General features: G+C 51.1%; 10 protein-coding genes across 10 annotated transcripts; 5 read left to right on the forward strand and 5 right to left on the reverse strand.

Moving 5' to 3' along the window:
- Window positions 1-20: 20 nt before the first annotated feature.
- PHATR_46903 (predicted protein) lies at window positions 21-2248 on the reverse strand (the record flags this gene model as incomplete). The annotated part of the gene is made up of 3 exons (XM_002185910.1): window positions 21-1075; window positions 1104-1734; window positions 1886-2248. 3 exons carry the CDS (start codon window positions 2246-2248, stop codon window positions 21-23), a joined length of 2049 nt encoding a protein of 682 aa, XP_002185946.1.
- Window positions 2249-2909: 661 nt separating this feature from the next.
- On the forward strand, window positions 2910-3527 carry Memb11 (predicted protein; the record flags this gene model as incomplete). The annotated part of the gene is made up of 1 exon (XM_002185745.1): window positions 2910-3527. The coding sequence occupies one exon, from the start codon at window positions 2910-2912 to the stop codon at window positions 3525-3527; it is 618 nt and encodes a 205-aa protein (XP_002185781.1).
- A 577-nt stretch (window positions 3528-4104) lies between these two features.
- Window positions 4105-7722, reverse strand: PHATR_46904 (predicted protein; the record flags this gene model as incomplete). Its single annotated transcript, XM_002185911.1, has 2 exons — window positions 6933-7722; window positions 4105-6858 (listed from the first exon to the last, which is right to left on the reverse strand). The coding sequence occupies exons 1-2, from the start codon at window positions 7578-7580 to the stop codon at window positions 4105-4107; spliced, it is 3402 nt and encodes a 1133-aa protein (XP_002185947.1). The 5' UTR covers window positions 7581-7722.
- Window positions 7723-8274: 552 nt separating this feature from the next.
- On the forward strand, window positions 8275-10798 carry PHATR_46905 (predicted protein). Its single transcript, XM_002185746.1, has 3 exons — window positions 8275-8718; window positions 8828-9766; window positions 9854-10798. The coding sequence occupies exons 1-3, from the start codon at window positions 8350-8352 to the stop codon at window positions 10709-10711; spliced, it is 2166 nt and encodes a 721-aa protein (XP_002185782.1). The 5' UTR covers window positions 8275-8349; the 3' UTR covers window positions 10712-10798.
- A 30-nt stretch (window positions 10799-10828) lies between these two features.
- On the forward strand, window positions 10829-12173 carry PHATR_46906 (predicted protein; the record flags this gene model as incomplete). Its single annotated transcript, XM_002185747.1, has 2 exons — window positions 10829-11377; window positions 11471-12173. The coding sequence occupies 2 exons, from the start codon at window positions 10829-10831 to the stop codon at window positions 12080-12082; spliced, it is 1161 nt and encodes a 386-aa protein (XP_002185783.1). The 3' UTR covers window positions 12083-12173.
- A 29-nt stretch (window positions 12174-12202) lies between these two features.
- RPC11 (RNA polymerase C subunit 11 kDa) lies at window positions 12203-12538 on the reverse strand (the record flags this gene model as incomplete). The annotated part of the gene is made up of 1 exon (XM_002185912.1): window positions 12203-12538. The coding sequence occupies one exon, from the start codon at window positions 12536-12538 to the stop codon at window positions 12203-12205; it is 336 nt and encodes a 111-aa protein (XP_002185948.1).
- A 614-nt stretch (window positions 12539-13152) lies between these two features.
- PHATR_21183 (predicted protein) lies at window positions 13153-15945 on the forward strand. Its single transcript, XM_002185748.1, has 4 exons — window positions 13153-13237; window positions 13398-14178; window positions 14261-14923; window positions 15035-15945. The coding sequence occupies exons 1-4, from the start codon at window positions 13229-13231 to the stop codon at window positions 15832-15834; spliced, it is 2253 nt and encodes a 750-aa protein (XP_002185784.1). The 5' UTR covers window positions 13153-13228; the 3' UTR covers window positions 15835-15945.
- PHATR_46908 (predicted protein) lies at window positions 15932-18289 on the reverse strand. The gene has a single exon (XM_002185913.1). It carries the CDS (start codon window positions 18138-18140, stop codon window positions 16014-16016), a length of 2127 nt encoding a protein of 708 aa, XP_002185949.1. The 5' UTR covers window positions 18141-18289; the 3' UTR covers window positions 15932-16013.
- Window positions 18290-19001: 712 nt separating this feature from the next.
- On the forward strand, window positions 19002-19673 carry PHATR_36969 (predicted protein; the record flags this gene model as incomplete). Its single annotated transcript, XM_002185749.1, has 1 exon — window positions 19002-19673. The coding sequence occupies one exon, from the start codon at window positions 19002-19004 to the stop codon at window positions 19671-19673; it is 672 nt and encodes a 223-aa protein (XP_002185785.1).
- A 233-nt stretch (window positions 19674-19906) lies between these two features.
- On the reverse strand, window positions 19907-21151 carry PHATR_36970 (predicted protein; the record flags this gene model as incomplete). The annotated part of the gene is made up of 1 exon (XM_002185914.1): window positions 19907-21151. The coding sequence occupies one exon, from the start codon at window positions 21149-21151 to the stop codon at window positions 19907-19909; it is 1245 nt and encodes a 414-aa protein (XP_002185950.1).
- Window positions 21152-25810: the final 4659 nt, after the last annotated feature.

Genomic DNA, 25810 nt, shown 5'->3' on the forward strand with positions numbered 1-25810 from the left:
AATTTTTGAGGTCGTTTCTGTTACATCTTTGTGGAGTCCATTGTATCGTTCGCGTCTCGTCCTACAACATGCATTGCAATCACAATGCAATCGTCTGGCATTCCACCTGACCACATAATGTCATTTTCCTTTGCCAGAATGGCAAAAGGAGAATCCAGGGACGAGTCCAAGGAATTTTCACGAGCTTTCTTAACCAGTCGCTGGGCCAAATCATTTATTCGGCCAGCTGACAAAAGAGTCAACGAATTGCCCATCTGCCATCGCTTTTCGCGAGCCTGGGTATCGCCAGCACGGACAAAACCATTCTGCTGCTCCCACTCCAGCACCATGGTACAAATGTCGTCCAACTCCACGTTGTCGAATAAACCATCCGTCGCCATAATAACAACATCGCCACGTCGTAAATGAATGGAAGATGTACACGATTCGCCTGCGTTCCGAAAGGATGAGCTTTCCCCTTCTTTCAGTTCCTCGCCCGTCCAGCCAATTTGAAATGGATGGTTGAAGGATTTCAGTTGCTGCTGACTTACAAAAGCTACCCTTATATCAGACGTTCTTTCGGTCCTCGGTGTCACCCGATCACGCTTCAACGAACCCGCCACATCCGAATCAATGTGGCGCAGAACAATGATCCCAGAATCGCCCAAGTTGCTAAAGTGGAGCTGATGCCGAATCTGATCAAAGACTCCTATGCAGGCTGTACTTGATCCAATGACATTTTCCGCCTTCACCCGTTCGAATGCTTGTGCCATAATATCGGAGGGGGCCGTGACTTGTCGAAAGTTATTGCCGTCCATTTGACCGTTTCGCTGTGCCTCAAGAAGGATATTTTCACATTCCTCCATCAGTCTTCTTGCAAAAAGTCGCGGATCTACGCCGTACTCACGCCAACTTCCAACACCGTCGGCAACTCCCATGTACGTAAAGTCACGCAATGTCTTTTTCTTTCCATCCGGCAGTTTGACGTTAGTGACAAAACATGAGTCTTCCGACAAAGTGGGATCCGTAGATAGATCGTTAAATCCAAGGTCTGGGTTGGAGTAAACCCTGTTAGGTCTGGATTCATTCGGGTGGACTGTGTCGTTTACCGGAAAAGGACTTACCTCGCATTCCTTGAACGAGACCACCATCTGCTGTTTTAAATGGATGCGGCAATTCGGCGACGCCTACATTGATAAACAGAGGTGTGGGTCCCAATGCCAACTGTGCTTTCAGGTAAATTGGTGGTTCCGCCATACTGGTGTTACTGCTCAAGCCGACACGTTCAGAAACATCATTTAGGTACGATTTCTTGCCACCCCGATCTTTAGCCGAAAGTCCAAAATCGGACATGTCTCTTGCCGTCACGAGTCCTTCCACCCGACCCTCACGTGATAAGATTGGCAAGCATTTAATGCCCAGTCTGGCCATGATTGTTCGACACATGCCAACCGTTTCGTCGGGACGACCATAAACAACTTGCGAAATGGGCGTCATATAATCACCCACCAACCGGTTCATGATTTCTTCCGGGGTGTCTCCTTCCTTGACTCCTGAAGCCATGATGCGGAGTAAATCGCGGGAGGTAATGAGACCGCAGACTCGATTGTGGTGCTCGTCTTCGAGGACCATGGCACCCGACAAACCACCTTCAATCGTAGTGACAATCGCTTCTTGAACTGTTGCAGTTCGGGGAATAACTGGATCCACCCAGCGATAAGAGTGTTTTGCTTGAAGCACCTCAGAAATGCGTACCTTGGGTCCGAGCAGGGGAGTAGTAGAGTGAGAAAGCATGTTTGAAATGACACGGTGGCGATTAGCTATTCCGGTGAGTTCAATAGTGAAAATGACAGTAGCCTTCTTCAAGCGTAAATGTCCATCTGCACACGGTGACACTGGGCCTTACCTCAGAAAGCCGCTTGCGTTTGCGCTCTTCGACGTGCTCGTCTTCCTTGCTAAAATCTATCGGCGTCTTCAGTGCAGAGTCGGAGTCTTTTGATAAATTGACATCGTCTGAATCAGTGGGTTGGGCAGCCGACGAAAACGCTTGCCAAGCCGACGACCAAGTTTGCCTGTTCACTTTTCGCCGATTGACAAGCCATTTCGGAGGCGGCCGATGCTCCGTTGCACCAGACCCATGCGGTAGGGAAGACAGCCTCGCCAGAGTCGACCGAGTCGAACGTCTACGCAATACACCATCTGTACGCGAGACCGTGGATCTAGTCCATAGATTCCGGGAGGCAGACTCTAACGTTGCAAAGGCAGCCATGAAGTAATCGCGGGGTCCAGCCTTCAGTTTTGTCAAAAATAAACTAGAAATTACAGGAATCTTCGCCCTCCCGTATCTTGTTGGTGTGCGGTTCACGGATTCGGTCCGCTATCTTCAGAAAGTTCTTACAGCAGCGTCCGACAGGTGGCAGAAATGACGAAGCGGATCTGAAGAGACTAGCGTTGATTTCTGTGACTGTGGTGGTCGCCTACAACTTTGTCTTCGTAAAAAGAGCGAAAGCAAGCGTAGACTTTCTTGGATACTTGTGCCTGCTAACGTCCCTCATTTCGTTAACTGTGTAAGCGTATTCGCGAGAATTATCGGGAAGCACCCTAAGGAACTTTGCTGTCCTCATATTCTACCTTCATCGCTCTTTCTATTTTCACAGCTATAGTCGGTAACAGTTGGAGGAGAAGAGAACGCTTAAGATACAAAAAGTGTGACACAATGATGTCCCAACAGACCTTTCTTGTCTAACAGCGAAGGACCACATGGCGTATTATAGCACGTAGCCTTTTGTCACAAAACTGCTGTCTCGTTCGTTGTCACATCTCGAAAGCGCTTACCCCTTACATTAGACAGCCCCCGCCGAATCATCGTTTTTACATATTGGTTCAAACTTTAGAACTGGGAGATAATAGATATTTTACAAGCGAGCAACATGACCTCGATCGGCGAGCTTTTCCCGAAATGCCGCAAACTTGCTTACGACGCCCGACAACAAGTTGCACAGGTGCAACAGGGGGTCGTCAGCGCGACCGATCTGTACGTGCTGCTGGAAGAATTGTCGCGCCAATTGAATGCTATGGAGGAACTTGTGTATCGTGAAACTCCAGTACAGCGCGATGTGTGGAATCGCAAAATTGCCGAACTTCGACACGAATGCACGCTGCTCCATCAACAAGGGACCCAAGCCGCCCACTCCGCATCCCGCTACCGTAATCCTTACGGACAAGAAAGAGACGAATTGCTAAGACGCCGAAGGCGCAGAGGTAACGAGTCCGATGTCCAGGACTTGTCGCAAGAATCATCTTCCTTGGAACAATCGCAAAACATGGTCTTTGGTTTGATTGATCAGGGACAGGCATCTTTAAATGGACTAATCGAACAACGCCAAAGACTTCGGGGTGTCAACAGGATGGTTTTTGACATTGGCAATCGTCTCGGCTTAAGTCAGTCCACCATGAAAATTATTGAGCGGCGAGACATTACCGATGCATATTTGGTAGCCGGAGGCATGATTGTTACGATTCTTGTCATTTACTTCGTTTGGTTCTAGCGGGAAGTCAAAAAGAATACTCGTGGGCGTGCAGCGCATGTATATTTTTTGAAGTGGAAAGGACCCAATACGTTTTTGGGAATCTCTTGACCTTGTACGGGTTTTGACGCATTGAAAGCGCCCACGTTCAACCCCTATGGCATCTCCAATAATAATGAGCACAATTTACTCCACACATACCAACAACATCTTGAAGGGCTAAAGGGGATTATCATCACGACTCGGTTCCTAAGAAAAGCTGTCTGCCAGTCTTTATCACTTTTTTACAACAAAGACCGGGTGAGCTGATTCGGCTCTGCTATCGAACCAATGCAAAAAGGCTTTGTTTCACATTCTAAAGAAAAACGGTCCACCACACATGGCGTTTCTAGCAGCTTGCCTGTCAAGAGTATCGGGTTGTGTCTGAAGGTTACCTGGATTAATCGATGGCCGTAGGCATTTAGAAGGTCAGAGCTGTTCTACTACACACAATACATTCTCATCGCTGGCACCCACTATCGACACTTCGAAGTATGGCAACTCTGGATCCAGGTAACCTTATTTATAACAAAATGTAAATGTAACAATGGTTGCTCCTTTAAGCAATCCCATAACCGCGGAAATCTTTTGGTGGGGTTCCTTTGTGTTTGATAATCTGATCGTAAAAGTATTTGGATGGCCCATCTTCAAAGCGGTCCAAAATAGCTGCAAAGTTGGTCTTTGCAGTAACCCAATCTTTTGCATAAAACGCTTGCAGTCCAGAGTTAAATGTCAAAAAGAACAAGCCATCCGTATACAGATTGCGAATGAGTCTTATTTCCTTGCTCACCCAAACGTTGGAGTTGTACAAAGCCGGTCCTGTGGGTAATACGAGCTGAGGCGGAGCGTTGGTGCCTTGACCGTCGCCAATGACATCAGTTTGACTGTCTCCTGCAGTACCACTGGTTCGCAGTCCAGTCTCGCTCAACTCGTCGTTTAAAACGTCGCGGGTACTCAAGCGTCGGCTGTGGCGCCGCATTACCTTACGACCCAAATCACGCTTTATCCTAGAGTCACTCGCTGATTCTGTGTCCGATTCTTGACCAGCGTCGGACCTTACGGAATGGTCCTTTCTTAAATGTCTAGAATTGGCTCCTTGCCATAGAGCGCCAATATCCATATCAAATGTCAAAAGCTCAATTTTGTCACCCTCCATTTCTTCTTCATCACCCCCGTCGTCATTCTGTATCAAAATCTGGTCGACTTTGCGACAGCGGCGTCGATTATTTGGATGAAGGAGTCGATGAAAAGTGTCGGACATCAGCATTTTCAATCCGTACTTTTTGGTGGACGATTCGAGAAATTCAGCGAGCTCCACAGCTTCTGAAACGTAAGTTGCATCAATCTTACGTTGGGAACCAATCGCCCCCTGCACAGCCTTTCCGGCATGCAACCCAAAACCCAATTGTACGACAGGCCCAGATCGATTCGACAGCTTGGAAAGTAGAGCTGCGCGAGCACCTTCACTCATGGTGGAAATATAAAAGTCATCATGGTGAAGTGCCATGCATATCTTGACGACAGACAAGAGAGCCTTATCAGCCTGATGGTGTTTTGCGATAAATTCTTCCGCCTTGCGATAACCAGGCGCGTCGAAAGAAACTGATGATGGAGCCGATGTCCCACCTTCTTCATCCAACAGCCAACTTAATAAGAAAGCATCTCCGATATTCTTGTTCGCTGAACCTCCATACGAATGACAGATGGAGTGTACAACTGCTGCGATACGGTTCGTAAACACAAAGACTTCTTCCTGAAGGCATTCCGTAGCATCGGTAAACTGGCGGATATCACAGAAGAGAAAAATACACGATACCGTGATACCTTGGGAGTCCAATATCAGCATGTTTTTGCTCTGCCCCTTCTCTAAATTGTTACGGATGATATCAACGCCGGCGCTTCCAAAACCAACCTTCATTAAGGAGCCTATTCGAAGAATCGTTGACATTAAGAAGGATGTCTCCATTCCTTTCAGAATTTCTCGGGACCAGAAAGTGTTCTTGGTTATCTCGTTTTCGTCAGTTATATATCTCTTGTAGCGTGAAGTGCTTTGATAGCCCAACGGATCAAGCATCAACATTCCGAGCAAACGAACCATTCGTTCTATCGGAATAACAACCAAAACCATAACAGGTCCGGCAAACGCAGTAACACCAAAGAACCAGACCAAAATAACAAAGATAGTCGCTAGCAGAGAGACAACAGCATCTGCCATGCTTTTTCGTTTGATTGCAAAGCGACCGACAGTCAATTGATCGCTAAAATCAATGATAGTAATTCGAATTTTCTCTTTGTCACGAAGATTGGTGGGTTTCTCCCATTCGTCCAACGTAAATCTTTCTATGTCCCCGCTGGCTAGATGGTATTCAAAGAGATTAGGAACCGCGCTTGATCTCGCAGCGGTCAGTGCTCTTTCAGCAAATGCAGGGTTTCCTGTTTGGTTGTGGAGAACAATCATTGTGGCTGGCCGGGTCGCGTTGTGTTCGGTGTAGGTGAAAATGGACGACAGCACCAAGGAGAAAATGATACCTAGTGCCACGCGTTGCCCGGTCAGTTCACGCATCGCACTACCGACTTTGAGCTCCTCACGGCTTGGCCCTCGCCGCAACGTATTGGTTGATTCCGTGACTACAGTGACATCGCTTACCTTCTGTATGCCTCCCGACGCGATCAAAATTCCTCGACTGTTCATTTGGTTGAAATGGGATAATATAGATTTCTTTTTCAAAGCTTTTTCCATCGCATTGTTCCCCGCAGACCGCGCTTTCCAAGCATAGTCATTGCTGACGTAACCAGAGACATCGTCTCCTTCATCACAATGTCTTTGAAATAAAACGGCACGCCAAGCCCGTTGGATCTTGGTGGCCGCCAATTGACGACGCCATTCGGCGTTGTCCTTTTTCAAGATGCCGACGAAACGGAGTGCCCTTATGGGGTAGTCCTTCCAAGTTTGAGCTCTCTGGTACTCTTTTTCGACGGCTTCCTTTTTGGCATTGGCCAGTACCTTCATACCGAGACCTCTCCGAGACGTATGGCGGGCTAAAGTGGATTCTCCAGGCATTGCATGTCGGTCATGTTCACGACCGGACTTCGATCTTTCCGAGCAGCAACATACGAATCGACGAACAGCTCCGAACAAATGTCCCGGATGAATTCGCTTGAGTATCCAGTACCACGGAATTCGAGACGAAAGGTTGACCGCCGTAGAAGACTTGATAAAGCGGGCCAAACGAGCTGTTTTGGCAATAATGACGATTAAGTCGAGTTCTCGTTCTACCGGGATGGCCTCGTTGACCCCGTCCAGTCCCCCGTTCTATTGTAAGAGACTTATGTGAGCAAGATCGCCACGATAGAGACTTTTCCACCAATTACACACATAGAACATACCGGGGCTCCGAATTCATTCAATCTAATCACCATATCTCGCTCGGCAAAGTTGTCTTTGGCGATGAACGAAATTTCGTACAACAACGCCAACGTCGAGATGACTTCGCACCAAAAAATGAAGCTCCCTAATTCACAATTACCGCAACCTTCCATGTTGATATGTTCGGAAGCACTTTCCGGGGTCCGGCACCATACACGCATTCCGAAGTAGTTGGGTTCGGCGTCTACCCTCATGGCAATATCAGCCACAAAGAAGAAAAACATGACGGTGAAGAGTAGATCCACAAAGAGATCGGTCGATTTGGGAAGCAGAAGAGTCCGCATCTGGGCGCCGAACAAAAGTAGAATGGAGAAGACGACGAGCAGAAATCTCCAGAGTCGACTGGTAAAGATTCGTCTCCAAAACGATTTTCGGGATTCCGGCGGCCACACGGACCAACAAGAACCAATTCTACGAGCCAAAAGGTTCGTCTGTGGCGGACTTTCGGACCCCAGAGCGCGTACCGAGCCTTCCATGGCCGAACGAGATACGCCGCTTTCATGGCGCTTCCAAAAGCTCAAGGAGCGTCCAAAACTGCTGCGAAATGTACCCATACTGGAAACACGACGACTGCCTCTTTCGTCGAAGGTTGATGATTGCGTGTTCATTGTGTGCCCTTCCGGCAGAAAAGAACTCTTCCCCCGCTAGGCGTCCAATCTTTTGTTTAGAATATGGTATCTGGCAGCCGTCATTCACAGTCAATATCTGCTTTATTGAAATTATAGTGGTAGAGAGATGCAGAGAGCCTTCCTGTCCCGTGAAGGCTTCAAGAGAGTCTACTTTAGGGACAACGACGGGATGTGTACTCCAGGGATGATGACTTCGGGCCGAGGATTGATAGGTAGTACCGCGAAATGTCGCAGTGTCCCTGGGTTGCAGTTAGTAGTCGCGCACTTTCTTTTGGCGGATGGACAGGGGATGGTTTATTGTTTACTTTGGTACAAACCCTTTCCTCCGGGGAAAGGGGGGGGTGCCACCTTCCCGAATCCCGCGGTATAGGAATTGGAGATACGCTGTCCCGCGCGTATTGATAGTGAGGTTGGTGTCTGAGAGTGTGTTAGTTTCGGCACCTACGGACTTGTGTGACGAGTCTTGTATTCTAATATTGTCCGACTCCGCGCCAGCAACGCCGATACGTTGGAAAATTAGAGTGTGTGAAACGGAACACACCGCTGCCAGCCAGTAGGAAACAGGTAACTACTACCAGTGACTGTAAGACAGTATGTGCCATTTTTTCCGAGTCCGAGAGCCCCATAGAAAGCCGAGGCATATTCAACGCAGGACTCCCCCCACACACATGCACGACGGAACAATCCTCCGTTCGGTGTCTGTCTGCTGGATCGTGGAGTCTTCCCCACGGCAAGGCTCGGTCGTGCCATGCAGTGTTCCCATAGGCATACTCCCACCGCGGGGAAGCGGATGAGGGACACCGAGGGCGCGGCAACGACCGTAGGCTCCCTGCATTTTTCCCTAGTCACCGCAAGTCGTAGATCCCCAATGGGTCGCCCTCCTTCCCGGTGGTTGCTGTTTGGGGGGATTCTCCTCCTCTTGTCCCTAACTACATCATTCTGGGACAATGACATTCGAACAAAGGCACTCTCTGGGAAACACAGCGTTCGACAGACCGTGAACGTTACGCAACCGGAGGGTCGACCAGAAAGGACCGCCATGGACGCGGCAAAAGAGGTTCCCAACGCAAGACGTGACCGCGTCGAGGTTGCTTGGATCATGTCCTTTGGTGGATCGGTAAGTGGTTCTTTCAATTATTATGAAACAGAGTGCGGCGTCGCTTGCATCGGGATCGCAACCCGAGTACAAATCTCACTAATCGTACTTGTCCCGATATGTGTGGCAGGGCACGTCGTACACAATTGTAAATGTGGAAACGGCGGGCAACGTGACAACTGCGTCCAATTACGCCGAAGATTTCGAAAATCTCGTACCGGTGCACCCCGAATGGAAGAATGGACCGTTTGTGCGGGATCCCTCCAAGCCTCTCCCATCCCGTTACGTACTTACTAAGACCCACTGTGCCGCCTATTGCATGAACTGTCCCACGCACAATTACGTTCTCGATCTGGATACGTTTGATGCAGCGTGTCGTACCGCCAAGATTCGCAACGACCGCGGAGATACGGAAACGCTCACATACAATGCAAGCATTCCGACCCGCGCGCTTCATTTGTTTCGCAGTCCCTTTGACAATCTGGTCGGTCGTTTTCACCTGTCGCAAGAGCTCCGTCAAAGCCGGGGGGAGACTACGGGAGTGGGATACTCTAACTCTAGAGATGGATTGACGAGTTGGTGTCGGAATTTGGATGCCACCTTTCGAGAGGATGAGCTCTCGTCCGGACTGCTCGATCCAGACTTTCTTACACGCCACGGCCAGTTTCCGTGTCACGCGGAATGGTTTCGCTTTGCGCAATGGCACAATCTGGCCTATCAAGTAACTCAACGTCACAGTCTCCCTACACACTATCTGTTTTACGAGAATTATACAAAAAACTATGAAGGTACAGTCCAGTCTCTCTTTGAGTTTTTGGAGATCGAGCCAGTACTAGACTTCCTTCCCTTCAAGTCAAGCAAAAGCTACGGGAGCTTTTTTGATACCGAGTACGGACAGGCCGCGGCACGGTTGGTCCAAGATCAAGCGTTACCTGCAGTCTGGTCGTTGGTGGAGCACTACTTCGCACCCTATGTCGATAGCGAACCTGAGGCTCAGACTCCATCCGCGAACCGTGAGTTCGATAAACGGACTCCGCAGGTGGCTTGGCTTTTGTCGTTTCCAAACTCGGTTCGTACCATAAGTTCGAGTCTGATGTGATACATTTGCGGCAAGCTTCATTTTCTAACACCACACATTTTTGTTTCTTGGTTGTAGGGCACGACTTTTACGTTGAAAAACACTGGATCGATGAGTAATAGATCCGTAGCCTCGAACTACGGCCGGGAATTTGAGCACGCTTTGCCAGTTCGACCCGACTTGATACACGGGCCATACGTATCACTGCCGCTGGCGCACGAGCTACCACCCACGTCCATTTTGACCAAGACACACTGTGGCGGGTTTTGCGATAATTGCGTGCCGGAAGGCTTTGTATTCGACCTACCACGATTCGCTCTCTGGTGCACACGGGGATCCAAAAAGATCGAAGGAACGAAAAAACAAACATTTTACAACCTCACAGTTCCGACCAAAGCTGTACACCTAGTGCGATCGCCATTTGACAACTTGATTGCCCGGGTCCATTATTCAACCAGAAAGCATGGTAACGAAAGTCAATGGAGCCCCGAGCAGCGTGCCTCTTTCTCCAACGACAGGGAAGGCTATTTGGCTTGGTGTTCCCATTTGGACGGACTCCATGTCGAGGAGTTTCGCGAAAGCACCTTTTTTTCGGACGAGGTCAAGGCTGCGTTCCGAGATGTTCCATGCTTTGCCGAATGGTTCCGTTACGTCCAATGGCACAATAATGCTATCAAGTTGACTCAAATTATGCAACTACCGGTCCACATTGTGCGTTACGAGAAATATACCACTGATTTTGAGACGACTGCCAACGATCTTTTGGATTTTTTGGAATTGCCTGCCGTTGGTCCACCCGCATCATTTTTACCAGGGAAAACGTACGGCGACTTCTTTTCTCGGGAAGAAGCCCAGGCTGCCAAGCGTTTGGTCCAGCTCGTAGCGACAACGGACTGCTGGGATCTTATTTCCAACTATTTTGATCCATGGGTGTAGCGGGGGCCGGCCGTGCACGGCCTGGAATTATTGGATGCTCAAATATTGATAGTGTAAATATATATAAATACTAGAGAGAGAGTGTTGCATTATCGATTCTCACGCAAGTTTCTTGACATGAAAGGTGTACGTTACTTTTACGTTGGTTATGTAAGGAAGGTACGGCTAGAGACAAGCTTGCCGAGCACTTTCGTGTCGTGGGTCGGTCTCCGCTTTTGGTTTGACTATTCAATTTTTGGATGGCTTGGGACAGTCCGACGACTAAAAGATCGTTGCCAGATCCGAGGTACCGGAAAGCCGCCCGCATCGCTCTCACTTGGATGTGGAACACAAAATAGATTGAAATACGATATCATGGTGAGTCCTTCCGGGCGGTCTGGTTTTTCCTTTGGCGAATCGCCCCCAAACGATAGCCCGTTTGAAAGGAAATCAGAATCCTACCGCGACACTTCAACAACGGGTCAGAATGCGCTGGTTCTGGGGAATACGAACGGGTCGAACAACGATGAAAATTGGAATCCATTGACACGTGACAGTCATGGTTTACGTCGGCGGAAGCAGAACGAGATTCCCCTCTCTAGAAAGTCCGTTGTTCCACCGCCACGATCTAGTTACAGTCTAGGAGGTAGCGGGATGGATCTGGTACCAGTGGAACCACGAAAAGAGGTACGTGTGCTGTGGGAACAACGACCATTTTGGCCCATGTTCGAACCACCGCAGTGTTCCTCACAAGTATATGCTCTGTCGGAATTTTTGCAGTATTCGTCGTTCGGAGGCTCCCCATCTACCGCATCAAAGCCGGATTATCTGCCATCCGACCTCACTTCCCCGACACAGGGGCAGATGGTGGTATCGTCGTCAAATTCTTGGACCAACGCGGCACCCCACGGCGCTCCGGAGGACGACCATGGCGGTTGGGTTTTGGTGTACGGGTACAGTACCGCGGCACAATACGACGAGATTTTGCGCGTGTTTGGACAGTTTGGTGTGATGGTGCAACACAAGGGATCCTGCGCGCCCGGTCGAACGAACTGGGTCGCGGTTCAGTACGCCAGTCGATTGGAAGCCGAAAAAGCCTTGTGCCATCAACATCTGCCGCTGGCCGACGGCGTCTTTTGTGGCGTGAAGAAACTAGACGGGAACGACCCAATCTTGTTACATACGGCGGATACCGCCTTGTCCACATTGTGGAGTCGGAATAGCGGAGTACCCGAGTCGAAGGGAACCTCATCCAACGCGAGGGTTGGAATATTAGAAGAAAAGGACGTACTCTTGGAGACTGACAGAGAACAGGGCGATGGCAATCTACCACCACGCACAATTGGCATCTGCGAACGGTTCGCTCGATGGGTGCTGGCTATTGAAGACTAAACGGATACGGTGCGTTCGATTGCACATACAAGTTAATCAAGTAAGTTAACGATCGCCATAGATAATCCTAACGAGAGCCTTCCCCCAACTGAAACGAAAGATTGGTCAAGCCATCCTTGGTTATTTATCATTCCACTGGTGACTACACTGTACACATTTGTAGAAGATACTCATGGGTTCATCCGCGGATCGAATTTGCATTTGCATAAAGTAGGCCTCGTTGTGATTACAGGCGGGACAGACGGCCATGGTCCGATCGACGTTTTCCCAGGCCGCCGCGCCCCCGAGAATGTCGTCGACGACTTTGCGTTTGGTGGGGGTCTTGACCGTGCGTGGCGCGTCAATTGAGCAACTGTAAGGGCAGGTGGAACAGTAGAAGAAGCTGTTTTCGGCAGGTACGGCACCGGACCGAATCTGTACCTGCAGGAGGGTCCCGTCCAGTGGACAGAACCACATGGGACGCGGGTCGCGGTGCCTGGCCTGGCTCAGGCAGGAAACCGTTTTCTCCGGAATTCACCGCAACGGATGTTCTGTGCAATGCAAATGCTGAGATAAGCTCTGGATGAAACTAGTTCGTCTCACGTTGTCATGCTGAAAAGCCGAATCGTTCGCACGGGAGGACTGATTTCCATGGTAATACCGACTCGATTTACTATTGTCGTTCGTTTTGCCGAGTAAGAGGATTTGGGGTTGTCGCCACAGTCAGTACGTCACGTCACTATTTTTTGGAAATGGGACGGCTTCATTCGGTAGCTCAAGCACCAATGATCAATAAGAACTCTGGCTGTGGTGGACGACATACAGACAGTACCCAGTGGGGACCTTTCCTTTCTGCGCAACGTGGTGGCGTGCGTCATCGGCACTTGGAAGTCCAGTCCCTTGTTTCGTGATTGGAGTTCCATCACGGTCCGGCGCCGAGACCCCTCCCCAGATCCAACATTCATACACACACACTCCGTCACCCGTAGGAACCAATCCCAGTCAACGTAATTACACGAGGAGAGTACCGTTACCGTACGAAATTTACGATGACACCTCATCTTCACACACAATACCAAAAAAGATATCCACGTCGGACATTCATTGGAATCTGCCACTTTCTTGTGTGATCCAGCATCTCTGTTTCCTCTCTGTATTGGCAACAGTATGATAGAAGTAAGTCAAGGTGTATGCTAGAGTACTTTTTGCTGACAAGCCTGCGACTGCGGCTTGTATTTCTCGTAAACCGTGGACGCGGACTCGAAAGTGCAAAATGGCTGCTGTTTCTCACTATCCTTGGACGTCTTTGCTTCCCTCTCGCATGAAACTCTATCAGATTCACGCAACCGAAATCATCCTGATCGCTGCGGCGGTCAGTCTCGCATGGGCGTGGAGTCAGTTTGTGCTGATTTCGCGCATTCCGATCATTTCCAACAGCGGCGTCGGCAGCGAAGCGCAGTCTCTCATGGGCAACGGTGGATCCGGCAACGACGAGGAAAAGACGGCACGTCTCAAGGAAATCTACCAAGCCATTTACGAAGGTGCCGAGTCCTTCCTCGCCGCAGAGTACCGTGTCTGCTTTTGGTTCATTATCGTCTTTTCCGTCCTCATTCTCGTCCTCGTGTCCTGGGGCACGGGCTGGGATGCCGCCCGCGGAGTCTTTACGGCCGTCTCCTTTCTGCTCGGGGCCGTTACATCCATGGCTAGTGGTTACCTCGGCATGAAAGTGGCCGTCTATTCCAACGTTCGTACCACTGTATCGGCGCAAAAGCCCGGGTGGACGGACTGCTTCAATACCGCCTTTCGCGCTGGAGCCGTGATGGGATTCGCACTCTGTGGACTCGGTATGCTCATGCTCTACCTAACCATGCTCGTCTTCCGCGTCCATTACCCCAATTCTAGTGAATGGATTTACCTGACCGAGTCTTTGACCGGATACGGACTCGGCGGATCCGTCATTGCCATGTTTGGACGTGTCGGCGGCGGTATCTACACCAAGGCCGCCGATGTCGGAGCCGATCTCGTTGGAAAAGTCGTCCACGGAATTCCCGAAGATGATCCCCGTAACCCCGCTACCATTGCCGATAATGTTGGAGACAATGTGGGTGATGTCGCTGGTACGTACACACCGTGCCGTTGTCGCGCGTTACTCTCCGTCACGGCTCACCTTGTCCTTGTTCAACTGATTCTGGTCCACAGGTATGGGCTCCGATTTGTTCGGTTCCTTTGCGGAGTCCACTTGTGCTGCATTGGTAATTGGCAGCAGCATTGGTGTTTCCAATGGTTGGGACGCCATGGTTTTCCCCATTGTTGTCTCTGCCGTGGGCATCTTTGTCTGCCTCGTTTGCTCCTTCATCGCTACCCACATCCGTCCCGTCCGCCAGGAATCACAGGTCGAAGAAGCTCTCAAGATTCAGCTCATCTCGACCACCGTCCTCATGGTTCCCTCCATTTACTACGCCGCCGAATACTTCTTGCCCAAATCCTTCACCATTGCCAAGACGGTTGGCCAGGACGTTCTCGAGCTCGCTCCCTACATGGCGACCGTGTGCGTTGCCATGGGTGCCGTCGGTGGTCTCATTATTGGTCTCATCACCGAGTACTACACTTCTCATTCCTACGCACCCGTTCGGGAAGTCGCCCATAGTTGCAAGACCGGCGCCGCCACCAACATGATTTATGGAATCGCCCTCGGGTACAAGTCTGCTATCATCCCCGTCATTGTCTTGGCCCTGGTCGTGTACGGATCCTTCACCATGTGCGACATGTATGGAGTCGCCTTGGCCGCCATTGGGTTCCTTTCCAACTTGGCAACCGGCTTGACCATTGATGTCTACGGTCCCGTTTGTGACAATGCCGGAGGTGAGTTTGTGAAGTGTCGTGACTCTTGGCCGTGGCACGGTTGCCACTGTTAGGTTTGATCCAATTTTGTTCTCGTTGACTCACGTTTGCCATTTTTTAAATTCCGTGCAGGCATTGCCGAGATGGCTGAACTAGACCCGGCCGTCCGTGAAAAGACGGACGCTCTCGATGCCGCCGGAAACACTACGGCCGCCATTGGCAAGGGCTTTGCCATTGGTTCTGCCGCTCTCGTCTCTTTGGCTTTGTTTGGTGCCTTTGTTACGCGTATCCGCATTTCTTCGAACGATGAACTCTTTGCCAACGGCGTGAACATGCTTGAACCCCTGACCTTTGCCTTTTTGCTGATTGGAGGTATGATCCCCTTTGCCTTTGCCGCCCTCACCATGAAGTCAGTAGGTGAAGCCGCCATGGCCATGGTCATGGAAGTTCAGCGTCAATTTGACGAGAAACCGCACTTGTTGGATGCCAACCCGACCGAGCGTCCGGATTACGACGCCTGTATCGCCATTAGTACGAAGGCGAGTCTCCGCGAGATGGTCCTTCCCGGTGCCATGGTGATCTTTACCCCGCTCTTGACCGGTATTCTCTTTGGTGTCACGGCGGTGTCCGGTCTACTCGTCGGTTCCTTGATTGCCGCCGTCCAGTTGGCCATTTCCATGTCCAACTCGGGTGGTGCCTGGGACAATGCTAAGAAATACATTGAACGGGCTGCACCCGACAGTGAATTGCAAGGCAAGGGCTCGGATATTCACAAGGCGGCTGTTGTCGGTGACACCGTTGGTGATCCCTTCAAGGATACCTCCGGTCCGGCCTTGAACATTGTCATGAAATTGATGGCGGTTTTGTCGCTCGTTTTTGCGGACACCTTTTACGCGGTCAATAACGGACAGGGACTTTTGAATCTGGCCTAAGTGTTAGACGTCCACGAAAGTTGAAGGGTTTTGTGAATACGGACAACAACAGTACACCACACCAATCCAAACTCGTGAGACTTGGAAGATAAGCAAGGAATTCAAAAAAGTACGTTTCCGTTTTTATTTACACAATTAGGTAGACACACGTGAGCAGGTTAGGCTGGTGTTGTCCCAGACTAGTTTAGGACGGCAACGCGTTGCAAATTCCGTAATCGCACGTAATCCAACACATTCCCACGTTTCCAAAAGTCTACCAAAACCAGATTAACCTGGTTGGACGTTTGGGCCTCGCACGCCGATATGTGCGGATTCAAAAAGCCTACCGTGTTGAGAACGTCCGCCGCGGCGGCATTGGGTAACGTGATGAACACGTTGACGCCGTAGAAATTCCGAAAGCCCGAGCTGCCCCGATCCAGTGCGCACGAGTTGAACTGGTCTCGGATCTCGGCTAAGCTTTGAAAATTAAATTCCGTCTCGACTACGAACCGAAAGTAATCCAAAAAGGCTGGTGGACAGACTACTTGATCGCAGCTTGGGCCGTTGTAATGAAACAGAACAATATTCGTGCCGGCGTCGATCAGTTCGCCTAGGGTGGGCCAGTCCGCTCCCAAAGCGTGGTCGTAGAATCGATCCGTCAAGCCTGGAACGCCTCCCAAAAGATTCGCCAACTGCTGTAGATCCACTAATTCAATTTGCAACGACACAATCAGTACTTCGTTGGGATTTTGCGTCAAGAAATTATGAATATTCGAAAAGGTGTCGACCACGTCTCGCGTTCCCAGAAAGCAAAACGCGTGAAAAAGCACAATTTGTCCATCGCATATTCCTACGTCCACATTGATCCCTCGAAAACCAGCCGTCAGGGCGTCTTCGAGGGTGTCTTCGTGGTTGAAGGACAGAAAATTGTCGGGTTGCGTCGACATGGCGTTGTGGACCATCCCAAAGACGGCATCGTTAACGCGAACGTCACAAAGTCCGGCCACGCCGTTGCACACCCGCGGAGTGCCTGCCGTGGTTCCGGGTATGGAAGGAGATGCTGTCGGGGAAGCAGGGAGGGCTTGCGGAATGGCCGTGGGGGACACTGTCACGACTAGGTTGGTCGGAGCTACTGTCACAGGCAGTAAACTCGGCGGCGTAGAAGCAGCTACAGCAACGCTAGGCAAAGTGCTCGGCGAAGCACTGGGTTCCGGAACAAGTGTGGGGGACGTGCTAACAGAGTTTGTGGGTACCGCAGATAACGTTACCGTGGGACTATTGCTGCTGGCCAGAATCGAAGGTGATTCCGAAGCACTCATAGGCGATGAACTGGGTACGGCAGCAGCGAGGGTGTCTTCCGCAACGCGCACTCCAATGGTCGTCAGATTTTGAAACACTTCGTTGCCATCCGCCTGTAACACGGATCGATAAACTTCTGGGTTGGTAGCGATAGCGGTGGCGATTTGCGACCCGAAGGCCCCATCGGAGAGGTTTGTTGTATTGTCGGCTAACGCTGCTACACCCTGTACCGAGAGCTCGACACGAAGACTGGTAGGCCTTTGCAACTGTCGTTGTTGTCCACGAGTACGGACGGGTCCTTCAATAGCGGCGGCGGTGGCGGTGCCCGTGATCAATGCTTGGTCCGTTACAGTAACGGAACGGTAGGACACCGGCTGTAGCGTCGTGTTGGCGTCGTCGTTGAGAGCGTTCGACGCTCGTAAGAATTCCAGGGTGGCAAGTCCCATAAATTCCTTCCCTTCGTCGGAGAGGAGTTGTTCCACACTGTCCAGTGAGAGTTGTACAGTGGCTTGCAATGCACCAGCAGTAGTACTATTGCCGTTGCCGCTGTTGGTGACGGAGGGCGACGACGTAACTCGCACGGTGGGCGCCGTGGTCGGGGTATTCGGATTCGTCTCGACACTCGTTGCGGCGGGTCCGTCGTCTTTTCGTTTGGTGACAATGGCGCCAATAAAGACACCGCCAGCAGCAATGGCGAGTACAATCAGGGTTGCTAGTGCGAGTCGGTATCGCGAGCAGCGAAACCCGCATCGCCGGAGCGATTGCTTGCGAGAGCCGTCGTCGTAGGCGTCCGTTCCGTATCCGCTGGCCGGGGGACCTTCCGACCAGTCGTCCTCGTCATCTTCTGATACGTTGCTCAAGCGGCGGATGTTAAGCCACGTTCCTTCAATAGCATCATCTCCACCGCTACTGGATTGTTCCTGATCGTTGGGAAAGTCGGACGGAGGCGGCGGCAGGTCGCGGGACGGTGGAAACGAGGAGGGGTAAGGTTTTTGTGGCGATGCGGAGGTCCAGTAGGGCCATTCCATCGTATCTAACGGAACTCCGTCGGGTGATACCGAATCAGCAACGTGTGATGCGTTAGCAACACAGAAGAAAGGTATGAGTGGATGGAATGGACGAAACGGAAGCACCAATTGCCTTGCGGACAACTTATTTTGGAACGAATAATGCGTCGAGACGGAGAGTGGACGGAACAAAAGGTCGGTGGGTGTGTCAAAAGATCACCAGAATCGAAGCCCAACCACCACACGCACAGCCCAACGTCTCCAGGTCGCTCTGATTTTGTCCTGTGTATCTGGCTGTACCGCGGGAAGCCCCGTTTCGGAAGTGCAGGCGCTCGAGATGGGAACTAGTGTGACATATCCTTTCCAATCCCAAGCTTTTGCTATTTTCAGAGATGAAAACGTCTACAGTATTTTGACGGATTCCAAACGATGAGGAAAGTTTGATACTCCGAGGACTCGTACTTAGATTGAAACGTTATATATATATAATAGACCGGAACGTTGGGATTGGCATCGGATTCTCTTTCCTCGCGAAACAAAAAAAAGCACGGATCAAGCAGGGTTGGGGCTTACAAATTTCAATCATGCTCAGAAAGGACTCCACTGTCAGGTTTCCGTCGTTTCGTTTGCTTTCCGTCCCCATGGAACGCACCCGCACTTTTCTGACTCTCTTCCCGACAACGCGTTGTCCTGGACTCGCGCTTGACTACTACGCGTCCAAGTATCACTCAGAAGAAGGAGTGCACCTATCTGATACCCATGCGGCCCGCGTGTGTTCGGGCCAGTCGCTGTTGGTCGGTGGTGGGATACCGCCGGCTTCAGCGCTCTAGCCCGGCGACACGCACGTACATGGACGTACACCAGCGTCCGTCGCATTCCGGCATGTTTCAACAACCCTCCCCCCAGTCTACCACGGATACACTCGGTGATCCGTCAACGACCTTGTGGACTGTCCGGGCCTTGTTGGCGGCGGGGATAGTGTACACGGCGACCGAGTATGTGGCGGACATTACTCTGTGCGAAGGACCGAGCATGTCGCCGACCATTCGTCCCTCGGGCGATATCATTCTATTGGACAAGTGGAGTCCGCGACGTTACGGACTGCAATACGGTAGCGACGGAGGTCAACGTGCTCAACGAGCCCGACAAGCCCAAGACGCCTTTCTCCGAAAACAAACGGTGGACCGGGACGATGCGGACCACGTTTGGCACGAACCTCGTATTCCCGTGAGTGATCTGATCGGCAAGGCCAGTTGGCGGGAAGTGTGGAGACAGGTCACTTCGCCGCTTCAAGTGGGTGACGTGGTCGTGGTGCACCATCCGTCCCGTAAGGGCACCGTCTGCAAGCGCGTGCTGGGCTTGCCCGGCGATCAAGTCTTGCCGGAACGCGTTCTGGGAAGTGGCGTCCGCGGTAGATTGGTGGTAGTCCCTGACGGACACCTTTGGCTGGAAGGAGACAATCCGGCTAATTCGGCCGATTCCCGTTCCTACGGCCCCGTCCCCGCGGCACTTACTCGTGGGACGGGTGCTCTTTCGGGTGTGGCCCCTGCGTAGCAGTGACACGGACACGAACGGGACCCTGCGACGGGGGGCGTCCCCTCGACCGGCGATTGGCACCCCACGAGCCGTCTACAACTCAACAGTACTCCCCGCCGGGTATAGTGGGGAACGAATCGTCAAGACCCTTGACGCCATGCCGGGCCGCGGCCGAGAGTCGCGCACGGGTCCCACCAGCGACCCGAAACGTTAATTAGAGCACACCATTTTGTTTACTATTTGTAGTAGATTTATCGCCAACTTTTCGTTTTCACCAACACGCTTAAGTCGCGGGATTGCACCACAAGGCGGCCCGGATTGACTGGATTCGTGGTGACGGGAAGTTTGTACTCGTATTGCAATAGTCTCCACACCGTTGGCAGTAGGACTGGTTCCTCGACACTGTGCCGACCCTGACCAACAATTATAATCCAATCGTCCGCCGGCACCACGGTTTCCTTCGCCAACAGACGCTCCAAGTAACTGCGCAGAGCAGCTCTGGACATGGCCGCCGAAAATGTGTGGAGGTCCATGGCACGCACACGTTCTTCTTGTGCATTCTGAGTGTAGCGCCAGGGCTGCACCACTCGCAATTGCTGTGCCCCTTCCCGGTAGACTTCTTGAGCCAGCTCTTTTTGACCGCCACGATCCAGCGCCAATACCAAGCTCGCGATCGTCACAAAGTTAGGACGAAGGCTTCCTCCGTGAGCTTTCATGCGTTCGTATATTTCCAAGGCCTCCACCCAGGCCCCTCCCTTTTCACAAGCTGCAATGGCAGCGTTGAAACAATACAAATTCAGCTTGGAATCGTCGCCGTCATCCAGAGTTGACTGCAGAACACGCAAGGCGCGTTGCCATTGACCAGCCGATTCGCACGCACTGATTGCCGATGAAAAGGTTTGTGTATCGGGTTGCTGACCTTCTTCTTGCATGCGGCGCAGTAAAGATAAGGCGCATTCCCACCACGCAAAACCTACTTCGTCCTGAGCCAACCGGACCTCGCGATGGTTACGTGCCGCACGATGCATTTCGTGTTCGGCTTGATTGCAGGCGATCACAGCATTCCGGTAACTCACTGTGTCGGGCTGCAAGCCATATACACGCATTTCGTTCAATACTTCTATCGCCATATCGGGCCGACCCCCGCGGCCGCAGGAAGCAATCAGTGAATTCAGTGCCAACGGCGACGTGGCATTATCGCCGTACAAGCGCAAAAGCTGCAACGACTCTTCCCACTGATCCGCCTTGGAGCAAGCCAGCATGGCGTTGCTGACGGCGATTGAATCCATGTGCGTTGGTGAACGGGTGCCACCGATCACGTCACACGTGTGTAGTAGCACGAGGGCCTCGTTCCATTGTGGTGGACTCGCCGTGCTGCAGGCAAAAAGAATAGCTCGAAGACAAGCAGCATCCACGGGCCCTTCAATCGTGAGGAAAACCCGTCGGGCATCTTCAAAGCGACGGAGCGAACCGTATGTACTGATAAGAGAAGCCATGATTGGTCCTGATACGTCTACCCGTCGGTCATTGGCGTCGAAAGAGTCAAAGATAGGCTCCAGCAACAGCAGCTTATCTTCAAAATCTCGTACCAATCGGATTGCACGATCCAGATACTGAAAAGTTGACAACGTAGGGCGTAAATCCATTTGCCGCATATCTGTCAACACACTGATTGCTTCTGGTACCCTCGCGGCTTGCGTAAGCACAGCAATGATACCATTGTACGAGATAGCGTTTGGAGAGCAGCTATTTGCTTTCATTTCCTCCAATAAATTGTAAGCTCCGGCTACGTCTTTGGCTCCCACTGCAGCCCAAATTGCTGCCGAGTACATATACACGTCCGGTGTAATTCCATCGTGCACAGATCGGCCCAGTAAACTCCGGGCGGCGTTTGTGTCTGCTGCTTTCCGACACACCGCGATGGCCCGAGTGTAAGAAATCTTGTCTGGTGGTGTTGCACCAACCCGATGCCTCCGGGACAGACGCATTTCACGTAGCAGTTCCTTAGCCTCGTTGGGATCTTGGCAAGTGGCGAGGACTAGGTTATAGTCTTGTGTCGTAACTTGCACGTGCTCACCAAGTCGACCTTGCCGTAACTCGGAAAGCACAGCTCGAGCGCCAGCGTAATTTCCTGTCGCGATGCAAGCATTCAAAACGGTTTGAATGGCAATTTTATCTGGTTTAGGGACGCAAAGATCGACCAGCTTGTAGTGCGCACTGGCATTCCCCGCCATATGGTGCAGAAATTCAATTGCCTGACGATCGCACCGAGCAACAGAAAGTGCTTTCAAGTAGGCTGTACAATGCAACACATTTGTGTTGCATGGCGACCTTTGTAGCGCACGCAGCAGGTCTAGGGCTGTCTGGTGGTCACCAGCTACCGCACAAGTTTGCAAAACAGCTCCCCACAAAAGTTCAGTCAAAACGATAGGTGCTTGTCCCAATTCCTCCCAAACAATCAATGCCTTCGGAACATCCCTTATCGAAGTACATATCTGCAATATGGCCAGGTATGTTCGAGCTGTAGGTCGTAAACCTTGATCTCGCATACACTGTATAAAGTGCGACGCCGCTGGCCAAGCTGCTGGCTCCGTAGGAGGGATGATGGAGATTGAATTTAAGGAGTTCGGCGTTGTCGTTCGACTGCAAGCGTAAAGAGCGGCGTCATAAACCGGTTTTGTCCACTCCGTAGAAGGATAGTTGTCTTCTAGACGGTCTTGCAACGCCAGAGCTTCTTCTGGTCCCGACACTGCTTGAAAGAGAGCAACTAACGTATACGACGAAGGGCAAGTTTGTCGTTCATCCATGACGTTCAGCACTTTCAACGCAGCCCGCTTGTTGTAGTCCCCGTGACGACTCATCGCCAAACAAGATATAGCCGTAGTGTAAACAATCACACTAGGTTTATCGACGACGTGGAGCACGAACAGAAGGATTGACTGGTACGCACCCTGATTACCCAAACATCGAATGAATTCTGTGGTACTCTTAACGTTCCAACCGTCATTAAAAATCGATTGGAAACTGCTGTTATTGATCAGTGATTGCATCCAGGAGTCAATTTCTTCCGCGGTTTGGAATGGTTCTAAAAGTGGATGCTCCCTTGTCAGCATATGTCGAGAGGAGCGGTGACGTTTGCTGTTGTTGGTATGAAGTGGGGCTGTTGACTGTTTTGGGAAATCTCTTTGTTGACGACGTAGTTCAGAGCTTTGCGATGGCCGGGAACGCCGGCTGGGGTCACGTCGTTTTCGTGCCGAAGCGCTCCCGTCGGTAGGACCACCGAGATGTATCTTTGCAACCCATGTCGGTCGAATGCGAGTTTGAGGAGGAGCGAGTACTCCTGGGTTCGGCATCAGCGGCTGGAAGGATTCCGTCCCATTGGTGCCAAACGTCAAGAGCACAACAAACGGGACAGTAACCTTTCTTCTTCGTTTTCGATCCATCGCTAGTCACTTTCATTTCGTGTAAATATAGTTCATGGCCGCTGTTGGTAAGTGCAATTGCAATTACGGTAGCGGAGAAGCAGAAAATCGCGTTTTCCGCGTTTTCCGCGTTTTCCGCTTGGCAATGGTTTGAATCCGTCCGAAGGAAAACAATTGTGCGAAAACGTCACGCCGCCCACCGATCATTCGACAAAATTTACCTTCTTATTCCTAGCTGCTGCCTGCCCTGCCCTCCCCTCCTTACAGTTAGTAGGAATAACATAGGTAAGGAGAATAAAGTCCCAGCTGTGGTTAGCGAACACCTCTGGAGAGCGATATTGAGATCCCGTTTTCTTTTAAGTCTTTTCTCGAAAAATGTGTTGTTGCGATCAATCATAGTTTTTATGTTATGGTAGATCAACAGACTGTGATATGATTCCAAGCATCGCCATGTTGGAGCATAGCGTTTTTTTAAAAACCGTCCTTCCACCCCCCGTCGGAGCTATCCGGAAGTGAACAAGGGTCGGGTTCCTAACTAACATTGCCGTTAGGAGCAGAAATTCACCTCTCGAGACAATGGGGACGTGGAGGCCTTGCCGTGAACCTGCGCTTAACACTCATTTCATTCTGTCGATTTCAAACAAGTCTAAAATAAACCATGTCCAAAGAAAGCGACGGTAACGATCACTCGCGCTTAACTTCGCTGCTTCCTTCCGGCAAAGGCGGTCTGTTGACGAAAAAACAGAAATCCAATTCCGATTCGAACAAGGCACCTCAGGCCAGCGAATCATCCGGCGCCGCATCGACGTCGAAACGCTCATTGCTGGGTTTGGATCGTTTGGCCGCCCAAAAGCGACAAGAACAGGCGTCTTCTGTATCTTTTTCCCGGAATTACCGACGGTATCGCGACGGCACGGAGACGCCTTCCCACCCTGGAGGCGTGAATCGGGACGTACAGGCACGAGCCCAGCAACGGCATGACCGAAGAATACGGCCAGGAGGAGGAGTAGAACACGTTAGATACTCACAGAAATATTCTGATCGGGACGATGATAGAGAGCATCGGCGAGATCACCATGATCGTTATAGCGATCGTCAACATTCTCGCTTAGAAGAATCACCCCGTAACCGACGTCGAGATTTTGATGGCAGCAGTCAGACGAGGGGTCAACGCGACGGGATGGGAAGTAGCAGAAGCTCGTCGGAGCGTGATCGTCGCCCGAGAGAGCAAGATCGTAGCTACGATCGGTATAGCAAACAGCAGCCGGAGGACAGAAACATAGGTCGTAGCGAGAGAGGTTCCGGAAAGCCTGAGTGGCAAGATAGAAGTATGCCCCCACCACTGCCCCCACATGTGACTCCTTCTACCACCTCGTCACTTTCTGCACAAGAAAGTCGAGGAGGTAATACTGATACGATATCCCAATATCGTAGCGCTGATCATTTAGAAAGATATAGAAATGGTAGCTATCGGACTCGATCGTCAGCTGACGCGAAGACACCGCCACATGGACGATACCGACCTATGCGTCCTCCTTCGTCCCGGTCTAATTCAGCGTGGGATAATGAAACTCCAACATCAATGGTCAAGGACGACCCAGATGCTTCATTGCTTCGGTCTATGCCACTCCACCACCGATCCGAGCCCAATGAAGATCAGGACGCGTTCAACCGTGAGTTTTATTTACAAGAGGACGAAGGTCATTACGTGGTAGACGCTCAAGGCAACAACGATATGGGTCGCTTTTTATTCACTAACGCTAAAACACAGGCTCGGGAGGCCGAACTTGAGCAAAAGCGACAAGGCCGTTTCAACGCACGCAAGTCGGCCATGCAGGATGACCAGGAAGCATGGGAAACAAACCGTCTCTTATCATCAGGCGCAGCCGTACAAGGCGAAGTCTCGTTGAACGTGGATGGCGATCTTGATTCCCGTGTTACGCTGCTTGTCCATCAGGTCAAGCCACCCTTCCTGGATGGGCGCGTTTCCTTTTCCACCGTTCGAGAAGCCGTTCCGACTGTACGGGATGCGAGTTCCGACTTTGCCAAAATGTCACGAGAAGGGTCCGAGACGTTGCGCATATTGAGGGCCAATAAAGACAAGAATGCCATGCGGCAGCGCTTTTGGGAATTGGGTGGAACTCGAATGGGAAACGCTGTCGGAGTGAAGGAAGAACCGAAGGATGGAAAAGAGTCGACAGAGACGGCCGAAAATGCGGAAGGCGAGATCGACTACAAAAAATCAACCGGCTTTGCTTCGCATATCAAAAACAAAAAGGACGAGGCGGTATCGGATTTTGCTAGACAGAAATCTATCCGACAGCAGCGTGAGTTTCTCCCTGTGTTTTCAGTCCGCGAGGAGCTATTGAACGTAATCCGAGAAAACAATGTGGTTGTTGTTGTAGGAGAAACGGGTTCTGGAAAGACGACCCAGCTGGTTCAGTATCTGTACGAAGAGGGTTACTGCGAATTTGGTTTGGTTGGATGCACACAGCCGCGTCGTGTAGCCGCAATGAGCGTTGCCAAGCGTGTTAGTGACGAAGTTGCCGAAGGTGTCGTCGAAAAGAAGCAAGCTCTAGCAAAGAAAGACGAACTTGGCGGCAAGGTAGGTTACGCCATTCGATTTGAAGATTGCACAAGTGAACATACAGTCATCAAGTACATGACAGATGGTGTTTTGTTAAGAGAAAGTCTCAACGATCCAGACCTGAACAAGTACAGTGCTGTGATTAT

This window comes from Phaeodactylum tricornutum, chromosome 11 (genome assembly GCF_000150955.2).
Source record: "Phaeodactylum tricornutum CCAP 1055/1 chromosome 11, complete sequence".
In the NCBI taxonomy this organism is placed as follows: Eukaryota; Bacillariophyta; class Bacillariophyceae; order Surirellales; family Neidiaceae; genus Phaeodactylum; species Phaeodactylum tricornutum.

Bases quoted from the DNA above. Each gene is read 5' to 3' on its own strand.
- PHATR_46905 (XM_002185746.1), top strand. From the start codon at position 8,350: ATGCAGTGTTCCCATAGGCATACTCCCACCGCGGGGAAGCGGATGAGG. The intron at 8,719-8,827 runs GTAAGTGGTTCT...TATGTGTGGCAG, and splicing joins TCATGTCCTTTGGTGGATCG to GGCACGTCGTACACAATTGT. The intron at 9,767-9,853 runs GTTCGTACCATA...TCTTGGTTGTAG, and splicing joins TTTTGTCGTTTCCAAACTCG to GGCACGACTTTTACGTTGAA.
- PHATR_21183 (XM_002185748.1), top strand. The intron at 14,179-14,260 runs GTACGTACACAC...TCTGGTCCACAG, and splicing joins CAATGTGGGTGATGTCGCTG to GTATGGGCTCCGATTTGTTC. The intron at 14,924-15,034 runs GTGAGTTTGTGA...AATTCCGTGCAG, and splicing joins CGTTTGTGACAATGCCGGAG to GCATTGCCGAGATGGCTGAA.
- PHATR_46908 (XM_002185913.1), bottom strand. From the start codon at position 18,140: ATGGAATGGCCCTACTGGACCTCCGCATCGCCACAAAAACCTTACCCC.